General features: G+C 40.1%; 1 protein-coding gene across 3 annotated transcripts in view; it reads right to left on the bottom strand.

The window, feature by feature from the left end:
- Positions 1-620: 620 nt before the first annotated feature.
- Positions 621-21,401, bottom strand: part of ZC4H2 (zinc finger C4H2-type containing) — a 33,583-nt gene continuing 12,802 nt past the window's right edge. The window contains exons 2-6 of one of the 3 annotated variants that reach the window (XM_074323561.1): positions 10,317-10,371; positions 6,849-7,020; positions 4,953-5,125; positions 3,494-3,656; positions 621-2,094 (exon numbers count right to left, since the gene is read on the bottom strand). In XM_074323561.1, coding sequence (XP_074179662.1) covers positions 1,981-2,094; positions 3,494-3,656; positions 4,953-5,125; positions 6,849-7,020; positions 10,317-10,345 — 651 coding nt within the window. In that variant the 5' untranslated portion in view covers positions 10,346-10,371 and the 3' untranslated portion in view covers positions 621-1,980. The remainder of the gene's footprint in view (positions 2,095-3,493; positions 3,657-4,952; positions 5,126-6,848; positions 7,021-10,316; positions 10,372-21,401) is intronic. The other 2 variants (XM_019718869.2, XM_019718870.2) reach the window with 2 other exon arrangements.

The following is a 21,401-nucleotide window of genomic DNA, read 5'->3' as shown; positions in this document are numbered from 1 at the left end:
ACCACAACAGTGTTAATGGAAACCCCAGTCCACCCTAGGAGGAGCTCTGAACCTGGAATGGCCCTTCCAGAGATACAATGTTCCCTATTGTATCTCTACAGGGAACCAGGTCTTTACATCAGCCACTATATCCCTAGTCCTTGATTTCTACTTTGGAGTTATTTCAACTACCCCTATCATCAAAGCATCCCAAAAGGGAGAAAAGTTTAAAGAAAAATGATTATGCAGAAAAAGTAGGGGGAAAAATGGTCTGAAACCAGACAACCTAAGTTCAAATCCTGAATCTTCTCTTACTAGCTGTTTGTTTAACTATGGACGAACTATTGAACTTCTCTGAACTTCAGTTTACTTTTTTTGGAAATGGCAATAAGAATACTTAGCTTGAAAGGTTGTTTTGAAGAGCAAATGCAATCATTTATACAAAGCATCTTGCATAGAGATCTGGCACAGAGTAAGTACTGAATAAATGGAAATTATAATAGTAAGATAAATTATTGTGCATTGATGTGCCTGGTTTCCTCATTTGTAGGGTGAAGTGAAGAAGAATCAAAAGCTACCCAGAAGGAGAAAGGGCATTACATCTTTTCTATTACCTGGTACTTATAGGCACTCAGTCAGCATTTACTCCAATGAACAAATGTTTATTGAAAAGGATTTGTACAGACATAACACTCTTACTTTCGAAGAGCAGAGGAATCTCATATTATGAACACACAGACACTGTGGCAACTTACAACTGCAGTTAAGGAAGTAAGGAAAAATATCTCTCCTTCCCCAGCCAGGGACTGAAACCTGGAGCTAAAACTTTTTTGGTCAGCCAACCCCATCCCTGTCCCTTAAGTCAGAGGGTGACTTTACTAGAGATCTGGCTTTGGTGGAATAAAGACCTGCAGGGCCTGGGGAGCCTGCTGCCTTTTTCCTTTGGGAGGAAAGCCCGCCTGCACAATCCACAGGAGAGGAGGTGGCCAGCAGCTGACCTGAGCTGAGGCTGCCTTGTAGAAGAGGGAAGACCCAAGAGAAGGAGGGATGAATGGAGGGGAAGTCCCATCCACTCGCATGTGTAAAGTAACTGGCACTCACATGAATCTCAACCCACTCCTCTAAACCCTAAGATTTACCATTGAGTAAGTACCAGAGTAACGGTTTTGAACAAAAGGCAACTGTTATCAGCCTGGGGCCCCTCTCAGCCTAAGGCAGCCCCGACTGCAGAGCCCTCAGCCCAATGACTTAGGCAGCAAGTTAGGCAGAACTCATGGAGTGGGTGTAGCTCCAGCTCCCTAATTTTGTGGGGGAACTTCTACTACTAATTTGTAAAAACAAGGGCTATGGGAGAAAGACCTGTAGATCTCAGGATCCCCAGACACACAGCCTGGTACATGAGAACTTTCGAATATCTGGGAGACTTGGGGTGGAGGTAGGGTGATGAACTCTATAACAGCCAGGCCTCCAAAATGAGTATAAAGAGGAGGGCTTGTCCAAGCTACCTCTGGGCCTTGAGGATGAGATGAGAGTAGGGGAAATACATATATAAGCCTACTGTAAAAGCCAGTAAGATGACTGTTGTCCTTTCAGAGCCTAAAGCAAAAGTACAGGGAGGTGGCAGACTGGAACCTTTACATGAAACAAAAAATGGGCCTTCCCCCAACCCTTAGACCTTAGGTCCCAGGCCTCAGGCACAAGAAACTGAGAATCACATTTGGGCCTTCTGCCCTTGCCTTAGCTCCAAACAAGGGCAAGGGTTGAAATTGGGAGGCAGAGAAGGGATCATCAGACACACTGTCATTAGCACCTGAACCACATCTCTTCCTAAACAGAAACCCCAAGAGCAGAAAGAAAGAAAAGTGAGAGAGGGGTTGTGCTTCTATCACATTAAATGGGAGATTTGGTAGAGGTGGGGAAGGGTTGTTTCACATCAGGACATTAATCACTGAACAAGAGGAGGGGTTATGAGCAGCAGAGATCTATGTGTTGTTCCTCTCTTCATTCATCCTGCTTCCGTTTTGGCTTTTTGGGGTTCCGGGACCGACTCTTGGCTTTGCACAGAGGGCATATAGGTGCATTCCGATGAATTTGCTGATGACATGACAAGCAGGCCTGGTGGGGTACACAAGACAAAGAAAGATTTTTTTTGTCAGTCAGATTTTTCTAGGCTGTACTTCAGCCTTCTGATCCCCAGAGGTCCAGAAAGCAATTGTGATTTTCCCGACAGGAAGGAGCAGTAATCAGTAAGTGAGACCTAAGTAGAGAGATCAGTGCTGGATGTAAGGGATGTAAAGGATATAAGGGAGTGAGGGTCAAAAAGGGGTATTGAAGGAAAATATCCAAAACTTGGAAATAAGGCAAAATGAGAATTACGTATCCATTTAGCATTATACTACAGCATGGTTTAATAGCCCACTCAAGTATCAATTCTCTAGGATATCTATCAGTAAACTTTTTCTGTAAAGGACAAAAGAGTAAATATTTCAGACTTTTCAGGTCATATGGTCTTACTTGTAACTACTCAACACTAACTGTTTTACATGAAAGAATCTATAGACGATTCATAAACGGGCATGCGAGTGGACCAACAAAACTTTATAAAAACAGGGAGCAGTTCAGACTTGGCCCGTGGGCTCTAGTTTGCTGACCCTACTCTAGGAGCATGTCCTTTTGTTTAACTATTTACTATTGATCAGGGCCCAGACTCTGTGATTTATGCTGATAAACTACAAATGCTTTTTGCCCATTAGAGATGTAAATTACTTCTGTGGTGAAGACAAGACAATCACTACAGTTACAGATTTGGCCTGTACGACATTAACCAGGTCTGTATTTAACTTTGCAAACTATTTCAGCATTCTTTTCCTTTCATGATTGTACAATTATCTGTTCCTCAAGTGCTCTTGGAACAAATTTTGCAATAACACCAGCTCCCACTTTAATGATACATGCTTACTATATACCAGAGGTGCCAAAAAATGTATACACAATACTTGTATTCATCTTTGGTTATTGATATATATTGAGTATTACAATTTTTAAAAAAATTTTTTTTTCAATTTATTGGGGTGATAATTGTTAGTAAAGTTACACAGATTTCAGGTGTACAATTCTATATTGCATTTCCAGAGGCTCACTTCACGCCGCCATTTTAATGACATCACTCAATGGAATTTTTTGAGTATTGCAATTTTAATACACCTTTTTGCTTTCTTAAAATGTGTATACATTTTTTTGGGAACCCTCTGTATTTGTAAGAATCATGTTTCTAACTTTCTGAAAATTATATTTTAGCAGAGCTTGCCAGTCTTCCTGCATTCTAACTTCTCTGGGAATGTAGGCAACAAAACCAGCGGGTCCAACCCAGCACAGACACCACACCCCTTCCTCTGTGTCCCAAGCAAAGACTGTTTTAGAAAAGCCCCAGATAAGTAAAGCCTATACTCCCAAACCATGGAGGGCTACTTAAGGGTAACTTGCTTCTTCCACAGTCACTACCCAGCTCACTCACCTTCATAGGTGGGGGCTGCTGCCTGAAGGTGGCTGTCTGCCGAGTGTCCTGCTTCCTAGCCACTTGAAGTTGTTGAGCGGCAGCGGCTGCAGCGGCCAGGGACTCAGGTATGGGGGGCTCCTGAGGCTCTGTCTGCCACTCTGCTTTCTGCTTCTCAAAGTAACTTTGGAGATGAGAGACATTAGCTGGATCATTCTGAAAACAAGGAGAACCTGCCCCTCTTAAGGACTCTATGCCACAGAACCAAGGGGGTTGGGCTGTGGCTCATTATAGAGAATTCCTGCACCCTCCCCAGCACAAGGTTCTTCTCCCTGGGTACCAGACCCATTGTCTGCTGGTAATCTTCCTGCTCCTTGGCTCTGACAGATCCAGAAAATAAAGAAATTCCAAGGCTAGCAAATTCCTCGAAAGGCATTCGCCTACCATCCATCCTACGTTCCTTTGCAGTATTTCTATTAAGTGTCTGTCCTCAGGCTTCTGTTGACATACCTCTAGAAATAAGAAACTCACCACTTCCACAGGCAGCCTGCTCTATCTTAAGGAAGTTCCTTCGACTGAACTTAACTGTCTCTCTGTAAGGTGAGCCTAGTTCTTAACTCTGGGTCTTAAGATGAAGTGCCAGGCTAGACCCTAGAGACCACGAAAGCTCTGCCTTCTGTGTTTTCAAAAGTTTCTGGACATCCCTTCTAGGCCTTCACTTGGGAAGTGACCTCTTGAGAGCTATATACATATACAGACACACCACACACACACACACACACACACTGTGGGGGCAGAGCCCCAGAAAGCAGTTTCCAGGCTCTCGGCCTCACATAGACAGGTGCTGGCTCAGGTAGTAAATGGCCAACTGTGATTGCATGGCCATCAGCTGTGGCTAGTTGGCCGTCAGCTGTAACCAGTGAGCCATTGGCCACAATATAACTGCTGTGGCTATGCTAGGAGAGAGAAGAGAGAGAGAGAATGGGGGCTAGCAAGAAGATGGCGGCTGGGCTGGCAAGTGTGGATGGCGGTTTGCGGACAGTATGGATCTAGCCTCCAGTGAGAGTATAGTGCCGCCAGAGAGAATATAGTGGTATGACTCCCCTACCTATGGCTCCGTGGGTGTTCCTTTTTGGCCTCACCATATCCTGCGTTCTTGTGTGGGGAGCGGGAGCAGAGACCCAGCAGGCCTCCCTGCATGACACACACACACACACACACACACACACAGAGTCATAGACATAGTCTTGTATTGTTAAAATTGCACAAAGAATTTTAAAAGCCATCTAGTAATTCAAGTCTAATCATCCTCCTTCTGGTTTAACAACCCAGCACAGAGGCATGCCCAAAGTCATGCAATGAGTTAGCTACTGACAGGCCTGGGGCCAGGACTGGGTACCCTGACATTCAGACCAGGCTCTATGTATGTTCCTGTGCATATATGTGTGTGGTGCGTATGTTACAGGGACAGGCAACTTACTCCAATGAGAGCTTTTCCTCCTCTTCACATAGGTCAGGGAGCCTCTGCAGGCCCAGAGTCATGCGCAGGGCATCCACGTGTTCCTTTAGTGGCTTATACTCATCATGTAGCCGCCGGGTAGACTCCAGCAGCTTGTTTAGGTCATTCTCAGACTGTTTGATGGTATTTTCCATCTGGAACACAGAGTGAGTTAAGCACAGAGAAAAGACTCCATGATATTTGATGAAGCTGTACACGTGAGTAGATGATAGCACAATCTCCAGAGTCATACCAATATATAGTCAAGTCCTCAATCTGCTATGTATTCTATGTGACTCTTGTCAAGCCTGTTTTTTCACCTGTATAATGGTTATAATAATAGTGCCTACCTTGGTGAATCCTTGGTGAGGATTCAATGATTGAATTCTTACAAAGTTCTCAGTACAGGGACTAACACAGAATAAAGACAATAAATGGCAATTATTCAAATACAGCATCTTAGAGCTGGGATGGCCTTTAGAGCTCATTTAGTGTACCCCACCACCATTTTACAGATCAGGGAATTGAGACTCAGAGAAGAAACCTCCTCAGAGAAATACTTCTTAGGGACAAAGACTAGATAAAAACTCAGGGCTTCTGCCTCCCAAGCCAGTGGCTTTTCTTTTAGATCAATGTTTTTCAAAATGTGGTCACCAGATCAGCAGCATCAGCATCACCTGGGAACTCATTAGGAATGTAAATTCTCAGGTACCACCCCAGCCATACGGAATCAGAAACTCTAGGGTGGAGTCCAACAATCTATTTTAACAGGACCTCCAGGTGACTCTCATGTATGTTGAAGTTTGAGATCCAATGGCCTAGATTCTCAGCCCCTCTGTGGCTAATATCTTGTTCATTTCATTGGCTCTGTATCCTTAGGTTATCTGGCAGCAGAACTGCCAACTCCCCATGAGACCCTGGAATCCTGTGATCTTATGACACAGAAAATCCCAAATACCTACTGCCCAAATTGCATTTATATTTTCTTTAAAAAAATTCTAGGCCTGGCAAAATCAGGAAATAAGTAATGCCACAGAAATGAGTTTCCTGAGAATAGAAACTTAACTCACTCAAATGTAGTTTTTAAAAAAAGACTTCCGATTGTCATAGGCTAAGAACTGGAAAAGACCTTATAGGTCAGCACCTCCAACGTCTGTCTGGGTGAAGGAATCATCAATACCACAGCCCAGACAGGTAATCACTCAGACTCTGCTTGAGCAACTCCAAAAAGTTGGGAACTTACCGCCTTAGCAGACAGTTCATTCCCCATGTTCCAAGAATCTCCAAAAGAGAGACTGTAATGAGTGGCCCCACTTTGGCAGGGGGGCAGAGATGATTTGTTTGGCCCAGTTAGAAGATTTGAAACCCTTTAGACTAGACCCCAGAGGTAGCTGCCTGCTCTGCTTTTCACCAAGGCTAGCTCCTAACTCCCAGACTCTCAGAATAAGGATATCAGAGCTGAAAGAGACCTTAGATATGACTGAGTCCCTCTCATAGTACAGAAAGGGGAAATGAGGTCCAGAGAGAAAAAGGGACTTTTCCAGTGATATATAGTCAATCAGTAAAAGCACCAGGGCTGGATCTCAGAACTCCTGGATACTTCAACTCTACCATAGCCTGATGTCTACTCCCCAAAGCTGCCACAGCCACATCTTAAGGAAAGGCTACCGTGCTTCCCCGAAAATAAGACCTAGCCAGACAATCAGCTCTAATGTGTTTTTTCGAGCAAAAATTAATATAAGATCAGGTCTATATTAATTTTTGCTCGAAAAAACACATTAGAGCTGATTGTCTGGCTAGGTCTTATTTTCGGGGAAACATGGTATTATTTATTCCTCAAAGGGCCCAGAGATAGACTTCAGGCAGCCAGCCACGTACCACATTGATATCAGCATGGATCAGTCGGAGTTCCTCCACATGGGCCATCTTCTCCTGTAGCAGGAGGTCCATCTCCTGCTTGTATTCCTTCAGGTGTCTCTCCTCTGATTCAAGGGCCTCAAACTCAGCTTTCAAACGGGCCTTGATCTTCTCCATCTGCAGGGTCTTGTTCCTGCAATTCCCCAAAACCAGGATACAGACCAACAGGAGATGGGAGGAAAATGGGAATGAAGTATAGAGTTACACTCTGAGCCAGGGCTATCTTTCTAAGCCATTGTTCTAAGCTTCCCTCTCTCCAAATAGAACCAACCTGTAGCCATCCCAAAAAAGTTAGGAGATTCTTTTTTCTAAGATAAAAGCTCTTGGGTCTCAAATGGATATAATTTTGCTCCTTTATGGGGCATTTGCAAACACTGGACAGGTTTTAGCTCCCACCCCAGATACCATCCATGACCTCTTGAGAAACTCTAGAGCAGCACTATCCAATAAATTTTCGACAATGATGGAAATGAACAGTATCTATACTTTCTGATACAGTAGTCACTAGGCACATGTAGTTAGTGAACACTTGAAATGTGGCTAGTGCAACTGAGGAACTGAATTTTGAATTTTATTTAATTTTAATTCATCAAATTTTAAATTTAAACAGCCACATGTGGTTAATGACTCTCATATTGGACAGCACAGCTCTGTAGGTCCACTCATCAGTTCCAGAAACGGAAGGGGAAAAGAACTGTAACTCATTTCTTAGAAAAGTAAAACCTGTTTCTGGTTGTTATATCCCAATTGCATCCCCTCTGACTCAGTAATCCCATACCTGGGAATTTATTCTAAGGAAATAACCTAGCCATTATCCATTACTCAGATTTGGTATCTCCTTTTTTCTGCCTCAGTAGCTGGCTTTCTCATCTGTTCCATCCCATACCATGGGGGCTCTTGCTCCACTCCCTAGATTCTGGCCTCAAACCACAGCCTGCTTCTGTCTTCAGTTTCTCTCTCCTTTCTCAGTATTGCCTGTGGCTTCTGACTCAAGAGGTGGCCCTCAGTGGCACAGAACCACAGAAAAATTGTGTGGCTAGGATCATGGGAGAAATCTTTCATTCTATATTGAAAAATTTACTTTCATGTTATTGTTTTTATCTTAGAAAAGGGTAAAAATATAGATGTTGTTATACCAGTTATAAGGAAGAAAATTGAGGTGCAGGGTATTAACTTGCCCAAGACCACAGAGCTAGCAAAAGGGATGTTAGGACTTAAGGCCAGGATTCTCTAACACCACCCTTTACTCTACATTGCCTGAGTGGGGTTACCCAGGCTAAGGGCATAAACATACTGAGGGTTCTTGGCATACCTGTTTAACTGTCTTGCAGAGGGATGATACTGATTTTGTATTGCTCAATTAAGTAACTATTTAGAGCCTTTCCTATCTAGACTTCTATTCTCCTCCTCTCGATTACATGAAGAACAATCTGGACTTTGCCTATCCATACCCCAATTTACAAATGGGAAAATTGAGATTCAGAGTGATATAGTGTCTTACCCCAAGTCATATAGCCAGGTTGCGGCAGTGCTGAGCCTAGAATCCATTTCTGCAGGCAAAGCCAAATTGTGACAGGAACATGGGCTTTAGATTTAGACCTGGGTGTAAATCCTGGTTCTGCCCCTGACTAGGTATTTGCCGTTGGACAATAATAACTATATTTATAGTTTAATTTATAGTTTATATTGAGGATCTATTATGTAACAATTAAAGATATCTTAAACAAATATTCATTCGACAAATACCAGGGGTGCCAAAAAATGTATACACATTTAAAGAGATGTCATCTTAAAATGTGTATACTTTTTTTGGCATCCTCTGTATTTATGGAACATGTATCATGTGCCAGGCACTGTACTACGTGCTAGGGATAAAGCAGAGAATAGTCTATGACAGGAAGCTTCATCCAATGAGGACAAAGATCCTGAATACACTGTTACATGTAAAACTATGTGATGAGTAGGGATAAGACGCAGAATGCAACAGAAGGCCACGACAAAGGGATCTAACAGTCTGAGGGACATTGTAGAATAAAGGGGGCAGTCGTTGGAAACTTCCCTGAGACTTGAGGATGTGACATCTATGAGTATGCTAACACCTGGAGAATGAGTAGGAGGTAGCTGGAGAATGCAGGTAGACACAGAGGAGAGCAGTCCAGGCAGAGACTAACATGAGCAATGGCCCGGGAGCAGAAAAGAACATGGCACATTAGAGGAACTGAACAAAGGTCAGTGTGGCTAGAGAATCCAGTGCAAGACGGAGAGGGGCCTCAGAAGAAACTAGAGAGGTTGCCAGAACACAGCCTGGAGATTGGGATGAGGAGTTAGGATGTTTATCCTCTGGGGACAGGGTAATAATCGTTGCAGAATTTTAAGCAGCAGGACAGTAACATAATCTGATTACCTCACTTCTCTCAGCCCTCTCACTTCACTTCCTCACAGTAGCACAGGAATAATAATAGCACCTACTTTACAGGCTATGTTAAGTGTCAAATGACCTAAGACACATAAAGTCCCCAAGTAGAGTATGTGGCACATGGCGAGCAGTCTACGAATGATAGTACCCTTCCCTCCCACTCTAACTCTTCTGCTCTGGTTATCTCCTTTACCACAATGGTTTGAACTTTGTTATAAAGAGCCTACAGTGAGAAGGGTGTGTTTTCTTTTGTGTGTGTGTGTGTGTGTGTGTGTGTGTGTGTACATATACTGGCATGAGTGGCAAGATATATTGCTGGTTACTAAGATTATAATAATAATCATTAGCATAAGCCTCCTCACAATGTCTATATAAATAATGACATTTTATAGGGCTGGGCCAAGCCTCCCTCATTTGTAACCAATTCAATTAAGATGTCAGCAACTACTACTACTAAATGAGATCAGGGTGAGAGGTCTCTCCCATTGACATTTCATAGAAATCAGCATAGTATATTTTCCCTGCTTGGATGAGTGCCTTTTTACCTAATCCTCACTCCATACCTAATTCTACTTACAGGACCCCATGATGTCATGCAGGAGACACTGCGATATCAGATTAAGTAAAAATAAACCAAAGGTGTTTCACTTGGGGTCACAGTCAAGTGCTGCCTGGAGGTGGAAAATCATAGGCACAAAGCCTTCCTCAAAGCACCATTGGTATTTTCTGTTCCTGGGGAGGATGGATGTCACCAAGTCAGCCTCTATCCAAGGTGTTCTGAAGCCTTTTTCAATTGTCCACTGTGACAAGAAATAGCAAGGACTAGAGACCATGACTAACTGGCAGAAGGGCCAAGACTCCTGTTTACGGAAAGAAAACCAAGTTATGAAGATGGGTTTAAGAAATAGCCTCTATTTGCTATTTCTAAAGTCAGTTTCTCTGGGGGTAGCCTGGCCCATGCTTTACTGGAAGAACAACAGTGTCAATGAAGGCTTTGATGGTACTATTGTTACCTCTCAGCAGGGCAGTGGGAGCAGTCCATCCTGGGTGCAGACAATAAGGGGGTACCTTGTGCATAGAGAATGAAAAAAATAGTAATAAAGCCAACTAAAGTTGTTCTGTTCTTTATTATCACCATGCACTTAAATGCTAAACAATGTCCATTGAAGGACACCTGGGCTGATTCCAGATTTGCAATTATGAATAAAGCAGCTGTGAATATCCCTGTACAAGTTTTAGTGTGACTATATTTTCATTTCTCTAGGATAAATGATCAAGACTACCATTGCTGGGTTGTATGATAATTGTATATTTAGTTTTTCAAGGAACTGTCAAACTGTTTTCCAGAGTGATTGTATCATTTCACATGCCCGCCAACAATGTCTGAGTGATCCAGTTCCCCTACCTGGCCATACATTTTACTTGAACTGTTTTAATAGGTAAGTGCTGATACCTCAAAGCGATCTTAAATTACATTTCTAGTGGCTAGTGACGTTGAAAATCTTTTCATGTACTTATTTGCCATCTATATACCCTTTTCCACGATATGTTTGTGCATGTCTTTGGTCCATTTTCTAAATGGATTGTTGTTGTTTTTCCTCATAGTTGAATTTTGAGAGTTCTGTATATATCCTAAATATGAGTCCTTTGTCAGACAGGTGGTTTGCAAAATATCTTCTCCCAGTCAATAACTTGTCTTTTCATCCTCTTAACCAAGCCTTCAGCAGAACACTTAATGGTTTTTTCTGAAGTCTAATTTACCAATTTTTTTCTTTTATGGATAATGCTTTGGTGTCATGCCTGAGAATCCTTACCAAGCTCTAGGTTCTGCAGAATTTCTCCTATAATACTTTCTAAAAGTTTTATAGTTACATTTACATTTACAGCACATTATGAGTCTAATTTTTGTATAAAGAGTAAGGTTTAAGCTGAGATTCAGTTTTTTGGTTATGGATATCCAATTGTTCCATCACCATCTTTTGAAAAGACTATCTTTCCTTTATTGGTTTACTTTTGCACCTCTGTAAAAATTCAGTTTGTTGAACTTGTGTGGGTCAATTTTTGGGTTCTCAATTTTGTTCCACTTATCTATGTGTCGGTCCCTTTGCCAATACCATAGTCTTGATTAGTTTTTGAAATCAGAAAAAGAAATTCCTACCACTTTATTACTATATTTCAAATTTTCTTGTAGTGCCTTTTTCTGGAACTGGTATCAGGGTATAAAGGGCTTCATGAAATGAACTGGAAAGTGTTCTTTCCACTTGTACTTTCTGAAGAGATTGCTAAGAATTAGTGTTAATTATTTTTTAACTATTTAGTAGAATTCTCCAATGAAACCATATGGGCATGAAGATTCTGGTTTGGGGATTGTTATATTACAAATTCAACTTTCTAAATAGTTACAGGGATATTCAAAGTATCTATTTCACGTTGGGTGAGTTGTGGTAGTTTGAGTTTTTTGAGAATCAGTCTATTTCATGTAACTTGTTCAATTTATATCAGCAGAGTTGTTCATAGTGCTCTCTTGTTATCCGTTTGAAGTTTGTGGGGTCTACACAAATCCTGTTTCACTCCTGAGGTTAATAATTTGTGTCTTCTCTTTACTTATTCTCTTTGATAGTGTTGCTAGAGGGTTTTTTTCAATTTTATATATTTTTCAACTAACAGCTTTGTGTTTCATTGATTTCTTATTGTTTTTTCTACTTTTAATTTCATTGATTTCTGCTCTTATCTATATTATTTCCTGTTTTCTGATTGCCATGACTTTACTTGAACTTTTTCTAGTTTTTTTGAGGTGTGAGCTTAGATGACTAATTTGAGGCATTTCTTCTTCTAATTAAGCATTTATTGCTAAAGATTTCCCTCTCTTGACTGTTTTTGTGGCATCCCACAAATTTTGAATTATGTTGTATTTTCACGTTCACTTAGTTTAATGTATTTTTATTTCCCTTGAGACTTTATCTTTGAAATATAGATTTTAGAAATATGTTGTTTACTCTCCAAATGTTTGTAAATTGTTCCTGGTATTTTTCTGATTTCTTGATTTCAAGTTTGATTTTATTACTATCAAAGAACAGTCTTATATTTCCAGTCTTAAATTTGTTGAGGATTATTTTGCTCAACAGGAGATGTTCTATCTTTTTTGGTATAAGTTCCACGGGCACTTGAAAAGCATGTGTATCCTGTTGTTGAATGGTGTGTTCTATCAATGTTAATTAGATCCTGTCATTGATGGTGTTGTGGAGTTCTATACCCTAGTTCTATCAAATGACAGAAGCATGTTAAAGACTCTAACTGTAATTGTGAATTTCTCTATTTCTTCCTTTGGTTTTATCAGATTTGCTTCACATATTTTGCAGTTCTGTTGTTTGGTTTATACCTATTTAGGATTACTATGTCTTCTTGATGGATTGACACTTTTGTCATTATGTAACGTACCTCTCTGTACTTAGTAATTTCCTTTGCTCTAAAGTCTACTTTACCTAATATTAATCTATCCATTCCTGCTTTCCTTTGATTAATGTTTTCATGGCATAACTTCTTCTATTTTTGTACTTTCAACATGCCTATATCTTTATATTTGAAGTGAGTTTCCTGTTGAAAGCATACAGTGGGCCATGTTTCTTTAATCCTCTTGTGTAATCAGTATTTGAATTACAGTATTTATGCTATTTATATGTAGGGTACTTATTGATAAGTTAGGGTTAAGTGTATCATTGCATTTTTGTTTCCTATTTCATCTCTTCCTTATTTGATTATTTTTTGCTAAGTTCCCGTGATTCATGTTTTTTTTTTACATTTTATCTACAGTGTTTTAATTGCATCTCTTTTTACAGTTTGTAATGGTTGGTCTAGGTATATTTCACAATTTATCATAGAGTACTGTGTCATCATTTTATTATTGTGAGCGAAGACTAGAAACATTACCTCCCCTTAATGCCCCTTTACCCTCCACCATTGATAACTCTCTTAACTATTCCTTCCACATTCATTGAGAACTATGCTGGACAGCACTATATCATTGCTACCACCACCAGAAATAATTTAGAAAATTAAGCAGAAGGAAACTATATTGTATTTTAATCATATTTTTACTCTTTCTGTTGGTTTTTCTTCTTTTCTATATCCCACGTTTTCTTCTTTAATTGTTTCCTTTCTTTTCAGAGGAATTCCTTTAGCTATTACTTTAGGGTAGATCTGCTGGTGACAAATTCTCTTAGTTTTCCTTCATCTGAGAATGTCTGATTTGTTCCTCATTCTTGATGGATATCGTTGCTACATTTTCAAAAAAAATTTTTTTGGGGGGGAAATATTGAGGAACAGTGTGTTTCTCCAGGCCCCATCAGCTCCAAGTTGTCGTCCTTCAATCTAGCTGTGGAGGGCGCAACTCAGCTCCAAGTCCAGTCGCCGTTTTCAATCTTTAGTTGCAGGGGGCACAGCCCACCATCCCATGCAGGAATTGAACTGGCAACCTTGTTATTGAGAGCTTGCGCTCTATCCAACTGAGCCATCCAGCCGCCCCTCCAGCAGCTCAGTAACAGCTCATTGCCTTCAATCTAGTTGTGGAAGGCACAGCTCACTGGCCCATGTGGAAATCGAATCGGCAACCCTGTTCTTCAGAGTTCACGCTCTAACCAACTGAGCCATCCGGTGGCCCTTGCTACATATTTTTGCTACAATCTGGGTTGCTGATTCTTTTCTCTCAGGACTTGAAAAATCATATGCCACTTCCTTTTGGCTTCTATATTTTCTGATGAGAAAAGTACTGTCATTCCAATAGTTTCACCTATAGGTAAGGTATCATTTCTCTTTGGCTTAACAAATTATTTTTCTCTAGTTTTCAGACATTAACTATGATGTGTCATGGTTTGGGTTTTTATGGGTTTATCCTGTTTGTGTTTCATAAAGGTACTTGAATCAGTGGGTGTATGTCTCTTTAAAACTTTGGGCAGTTTTATGCTATTGTTTCAAGTACTTTCTCAGTTCCACTCTCTTTTTCCTCTGCAGACAAGACTTCTCTGTTATCTAATTCCTTCCTTCCTTCCTTCCTTCCTTCCTTCCTTCCTTCCTTCCTTCCTCCCTCCCTCCCTCCCTCCCTCCCTCCCTCCCTCCCTTCCCTTTTATCCCCATTCCCTATACCATTTACCACCCCACCATAGGCAACCATTCAAAAATATTTAATGTCCGTTCTTTGTTTCATTTGTTGTTCTGAACAGTGTAATATTGTTTCACGTGCAAATATATATGAGGTCGGACAATTAAGTTCACAAACTCATCCTAGAAAAAGTGCTACATAACTCATTGTTGAGTATCACTATGGTGACCTTCGAAGTACTCCCCTTGGGAAGCTATGCCCTGATGCCAACTCTTAGTCCACCCTTCAAAGCAATTTTGGAACTTTTTTCTGGAATGACCATCAGAGCTATTGTCGTTTACCCTTGATGTCCTGAATGTCATCAAAATGTCTACCTTTTAATATTTCCTTTATCTTTGGGTAAAGAAAGAAGTCATCGGGGGCCAGAACAGGTGAATAGGGAGGGTGTTCCAATACAGTTATTTGTTGACTGGCTAAAAACTCCCACAGAGAGTACTGTGTGAGTTGGTGAATTGTCGTGATGCAAGAGCCATGAATTGTTGGCAAAAAGTTCAGGTTGTTTTCGTCTAACTTTTTCATGCAGCCTTTTCAGCACTTCCAAATAGTAAACTTGGTTAACTGTTTGTCCAGTTGGTACAAATTCATAATGTATAATCCCTCTGATATCAAAAAAGTTTAGCAACATCGTTGCAACGAGTTCGCAAACTTGTCAGACCTCGTATTCATACACAGATGTGCAGAGAGAGAGAGAGAGAGAGAGATAGATTGATTCTTATGGACTGAATTGTATTCTTCCAAAATTTGTATGCTGAAGCTGTAACCCCCAATGTGAAAGCATTTGGACAGAGGGTCTTCAGAGAGGTAATTAAGGTTAAATGTGGTCATAAATATGAGACCCTAATTCAATTGGACTGCTGCCCTTATCAGAAGAGGAATACAAACCAGAGATTGTTCCCTCTGCATACACAGAGGAAAGACCATGTGAGAACAGAGCAAGAGGTAGCCAAGTAAGATAGGAAGAGAGCCCTCACCAGAAAGCAAATTTGTTGGCACTTTGACCATGGACCTCTAGCCTCCATAACTGTGAGAAAAATAAATGTCTGTTGTTTAAGTAATCCAGCCTGTGGTATTTTGTTTTGGAAAACTGAGCAAATTAATACAGATTATGGTACTGTTAAGTGGGGTTCTACTTTAATAAATACCTGAAAATGTGGAAGTGGCTTTGGAACTGATTAGCAGAGGCTGGAAAAGTTTTGAGGTACATGCTAGAAAAAGCCTATATGGCACTGAAGGGACTGCTGATAGAAATATAAATATTAAAGATGCTTCTGGTGAGGTCTCAAAGAGAAAAGAGGCACATGCTATTGGAAACGAGAAAAGATGATCCTTGTTATAAAGTGGGAAAGAATTTGGCTGAATATTGTTCTAGTGTTTTGTGGAAGATATAACTTGTGAACAATAAAATTAGGTATTTAGCTGATGAAATTTTTAAGCCAAGTGTTGAAGATGAGGACTAGCTTCTCCTTTTTGCTCACAGTAAAATGCAAGAGTAGAGAGATAGGTGGTAGATGAGGGTAAAGGTGATCAAATATATGGTGATGGGGGCCGGCCCGGTGGCTCAGGCAGTTAGAGCTCCATGCTCCTAACTCCAAAGGCTGCCGGTTCGATTCCCACATGGGCCAGTGGGCTCTCAACCACAGGTTGCCAGTTCAATTCCTCGACTCCCGCAAGGGACGGTGGGCAGCGCCCCCTTGTAACTAAAATTGAACACGACACCTTGAGCTGAGCTGCTGCTGAGCTCCCAGATGGCTCAGTTGGTTGGAGTGTGTCCTCTCAACCACAAGGTTGCCGGTTCGACTCCCGCAGGTGATGGTGGGCTGCGCCCCCTGCAACTAGCAACGGGCAACCTGACCTGGAGCTGAGCTGCGCCCTTCTCAACTAAGAATGAAAGAACAACTTGAAGCTGAACAGCACCCTCCACAACTAAGATTGAAAGGACAACAAACTTGACTTGGAAAAAAGTCCTGGATGTACACACTGTTCCCCAATAAAGTCCTGTTCCCCTTCCCCAATAAAAATATTTAAAAATATATATACATATGGTGATGGAAAGAGAACCAACTCTGGATGGTGAACACACAATGTGATATATAGAGAGATAAATCAAATTAATCATTAAGCAAAAAAGAACTAGAACTTGAAGATTTGGAAAATTCTCATTTTATCGATATTGCAAAAAATGATAAAGCATGTTCTGGTGAGAACACTAAGTGTGGGGATGGAAAAATCACTCCATGAGGAGAGGCCTCATGATTTTAATCAGGTATCTAAGCAGAAGTCAGGAATAGAGATAGGATTATAGAGGTATAGACACTATCAGTATGAACCAAGGGGAGCAGGGAGAGGATAAAATATAGAAAAGTTTTTGGATTTCTGGGATGCTACAGGACAAGACAATAACGTTATTTTGCTACAAACATGCTTTCTCCTTAAAGTTAAGTTCATTTAATCATCAGGTATGCCACTCCCACTATAGGCCCACACCTAACAGGCCCAAGGGGCAAGGAATTTTCCTCTTGAGTTTCAGAAGGTGAGCTCCACTCCTCAGTTTCAGCGGGTCAGGATGTCTCTGACTCGTGCCTCAGAAGAAAGGCAACTGAAGAGCTGTGGAGGTGGGATTGCCACAAATAGTCATGGGTGTGATGCTGCTCAAAGCATCCAGCCAAACATTATTCTTTTTTTCAATTAATTTATTTTCCAATTACAATTAACATACAATAGTATATTGGTTTCAGGTGCACAACATGGTGATTAGACATTTATATACCTTACAAAGTGATCACCCGAATAAGACTAACACCCATCTAATACCATACACAGTTATTACAATATTGTTGACTATATTCCCTATGCTGTTCTTTACATCCCTGTGACTATTTTTGTAACTGGCAATTTATACTTCTTAATCCCTTTCACCTTTTTCACCCATCCGCCCAATGTCTTTTCCCATCTGGCAACCATCAATTTGTTCTCTGTGTCTAAGAGTTTATTTCTGTTTTGTTTGCCCATTTATTTTGTTTTTTTAGATTCCACATATAAGTGAAATCATATGGTATTTGTCCTTCTCTGTCTTACTTATTTCATTTATCATAATACCCTCTAGGTCTATCCATGTTGTTGCAGATGGCAAGATTTCATTCTTTTTATGGCTAAGTAATATTCCATTGTATATATGTACCACTTCTCCTTTATCCATTAGTCTATCGATGGATAATTAGGTTGTTTCCATATTTTGACTATTGAAAATGATGCTGCAATAAACATAGGGGTGTATATGTCTTTCCGAATAAGTGTTCTGGATTTCTTTAGATAAATACCAGCAGTGGAATTGCTGGGTCATATGGTTGTTTTATTTTTAATTTTTTGAGGAATGTCCATACTGTTTTCCAGGATGGCACCAATTTACAATCCCACCAACAGTGCACAGGGTTCCCTTTTCTCCACATCTTCTCCAACACTTGTTTGTTGATTCACTGATGATACATTCTTACAGGTGAGGTGATATCTCATTGTAGTTTTAATTAGCATTTCCCTGATGATTAGTGATATTTAGCATCTTTTTATATACTATTGGCCATCTGTATGTCCTCTTTAGATAAATGTCTATTTAGGTCCTCTGCCCATTTTTCAATTGGATTTTTTTGGTGTTTGTTTTTTTGCTTTTGTTTTTTGTTTCTGGTGTTAAGTTGTATGAGTTCCTTATACATTTTGAACATTAACCTCTTATTGGATGGATCATTGGCAAATACCTTCTGCCATTCAGTAGGCTGTCTTTTTATTTCGTTGGTTTCCTTCACTATGCAAAAATATTTTACTTTGATGTAGTCCCATTTGTTTATTTTTTCTTTTGTTTCTCTTTCCTGAGGAGACATTCCAAAAAAATATTGCTAAGAGCAATTTCAGAGTTTACCGCCTATTTTCTTCCAGGAGTTTTATGGTTTCAAGTCTTACATTTAAGTCTTTAATCCATTTTGAATTTATTCTTGTATATCATGTAGGAAAGTAGTCTAGTTTCATTTTTTGCAGGTATCTGTCTAGTTTTCCCAACACTATTTGTTGAAGAGACTGTCTTTTCTCCCTTGTATATTTTTGCCTCCTTTGTTATAGATTAACTGAACCTACAAGTATGGGTTTATTTCTAGGCTCTATTCTATTCCATTGATCCACTGTCTGTTTTTATGCCAATACCATTCTGTTTTGATCACGATAGCCTTGTATTATAATTTGGTATCATGTAATATGATACCTCCAACTTTTTTCTTCTTTCTAAAGATTGCTTTGGATATTTGGGTTCTTTTATGGTTCCATATAAATTTTAGGATTATTTGGTTCTAGTTTTTGAAGAATGTCATTGATAATTTTATATGGATTACATTGAATCTGTGGATTGCTTTGGGTAGCATGGAAATTTTAATGATGTTAATTCTTCCCATCCTGAGCACAGTATATCCTTCCATTTATTTGCATTTTCTTCAATTTCTTTCTCAAGGAAGATTATTCTTAAGCCATAAAAATCTAATAGTGTTTGCCTTGCTATGTTTTGCACTTGCTTGGTGCCTGTCATCCCTACCTTCTTTCTGATTTCCCCCTTTTAAAAATGGAATGTCTATCCTACCATTATACTTGGGAAGCATATAATTTGTCTGGTTTCACAGCTAGAAAGGAATTTAGTCTCTGAATGAATCATTCCTCAAGTCTCACCCGAACCTAATTTAGATGATATTAAAATGAGACTTTGGACTGGACACTGATGACAGAATAGGTTAAGACATTTGGGGCTGTTGGGAGGGGATAAATTAATTTTGCATGAGAGAAGGACATGCATTGGGGGGCAAGGATGGAATGTTATGAAATGCATTGTGTTCCCCTAAAATACATATGTTCAAGCCCTAATCTCCAATGTGACTATATTTGGAGAGAGGACGGTTAGGGAATTATAAGGATACTCTAATGTGGAGGACCCTAATATGATAATATTGGTGCACTTATAAGAAGAGGTAGGGACATGTGAGCTCTTTTATCTCTACACTAGAACAAAGGAAAAGCCACGTGAGGACACAGGAAAGAGGCAGCCATCTACAAGACAGGAAGAACCCTTACCAGAAAACAAAATTGCTGGCGCCTATATCATAGACATCTAGACTCCAGGACTGTGAGAAAATAAATGTCTGCTATAAAGCTACAATGATATCTTTCATTGTGGCAGACTAAGCAGATTAATATTATATACACATACACACACACACACTGTAGACAAATGATAATATATAATTTTCAAGCAGCACTCGGACGTTAAGATCCAGGATTATTTGCTTCTAAGTGTGGCCATCCACACACTTTACCTGTCCACTCTTCCAAGGATAGACTCACTTTGCTTTCATTTACCCACTCCACAAAGAACACTTCAATGCATATCCTTATACTTTTCTAAGTAAATTTAGGGTGCTGTATCCCAGGAGTGGGAATTATGGGACACAAGTAATGCATATTTTTATTTCCTCTAAGCAGTGTCAATTTGCTCTGTAGGATGGCTAGAGCAGTTCCCACTCCTACCAGTAGTGCATGTGAGTTCCTGTATCTGTGTTTGTACTCAGAGAGCAGAAGCAATGGAGAAGCTTGGGGGATCCACCCAACTGGACACCTGTAACAGAGTACACCCTGAGCTGGTCTCGTCTCATTTCTCTTACATAACCTCTGCCCAACTCACCTAGTAGCTCTACCTCACCACCACCAAGATCTGATTAAGAACTTTACCTAGTTATTGTGGCTCTGGCCCCCACCGCCCAAACCTTAATCACTGAGGGTTAAATAAGAATTTTATCCAAAGGTCTCTGTATTTATTTGGATATCTGCAGTGAAGCCAAATGAGGATAATGCTGGACTTTGACAGCAGCCAAGTGATTCACATGCAGAAAGTTGTTCCAGGGACTTCCAGACCAATGTGAGTAGGACCTGAGCACATGTGAATCTCCAGGCTGGGAAAGACCTTCAAAGGCATCTATTGTTCTTTCCCCAACCACTACTTAAATGCCTTTTGTAATACCACTGCCAAGTGTTTAATTAGGCCTTCTTTAAACAATTTAGTCATGGAGCTCTCACTACTTCTCTAGACAATATATTCCATCCATAGGCAGCTCCAACAATTTAAAAACCCTAGGGTCACAGAACACAAATGCCCCTTGTCCCCCCAAATTCATTCTCCCCTCCTTCGATAGTAATAGAACCGCTGATTTTCATCTGTGCATGTGATGCCTGGAATAGAGACTATACTTCCCCATCTCCTTTGCAGCTATCTGTGGCCATGTGACAACGTTCTGGGCAATGGATGAAAACACATGTGATATGTACAGCTTCTAGGCTGTGACTCTACTAAATGGAAGTATGCCATTTACTTCACCTTTGCCTTACTCCCACTGCCTAAAATGTGCACACAACATTTAGCCATCTTAAACCATGGAGATGAAAGTAACACCCTATACATGGTGAAGCAACAAAATAAAAAGAACCTGAGTCCCCAACACTGAGTAATCACACATACCAGCTTTTTCCCAGATTGATTATGTGAAAGAAAAATAATCTTTCTTGTTTTAACCACTGTTATTTTGAAACCCTGTTGGATTAGTTTTATCAATACCCTGGCTAATTGGTTATTGTATTAAATTTAATTTAAGATGACATTGAACATAAGGTACACATTATTTTATTCACTACTGAGAAAAAATGTGACCAATTAAATTATGACAAAATGTTTTCTTATTATTTAAATGTCAATTTGATACTTGTTGAAAGAGCTCTTGTAGACTTACTTAAGACACTATTTTTATCAAATTTCTAGCCTGAGTCATTCCTCCTACACAATAACTTTTCATTTCAAGGAGAACCATGGTGAAATCTTTTTGAAGATATTTTAAATGACAATTAAACTAAACACATACAGTGGCAA

The sequence above is a fragment of the Rhinolophus sinicus genome, chromosome X, assembly GCF_036562045.2.
Source record: "Rhinolophus sinicus isolate RSC01 chromosome X, ASM3656204v1, whole genome shotgun sequence".
Classification (NCBI taxonomy): domain Eukaryota; kingdom Metazoa; phylum Chordata; class Mammalia; order Chiroptera; family Rhinolophidae; genus Rhinolophus; species Rhinolophus sinicus.
Note: the sequence above shows the minus strand (reverse complement) of the source record. Positions and strands in the feature narration are given on the sequence as shown.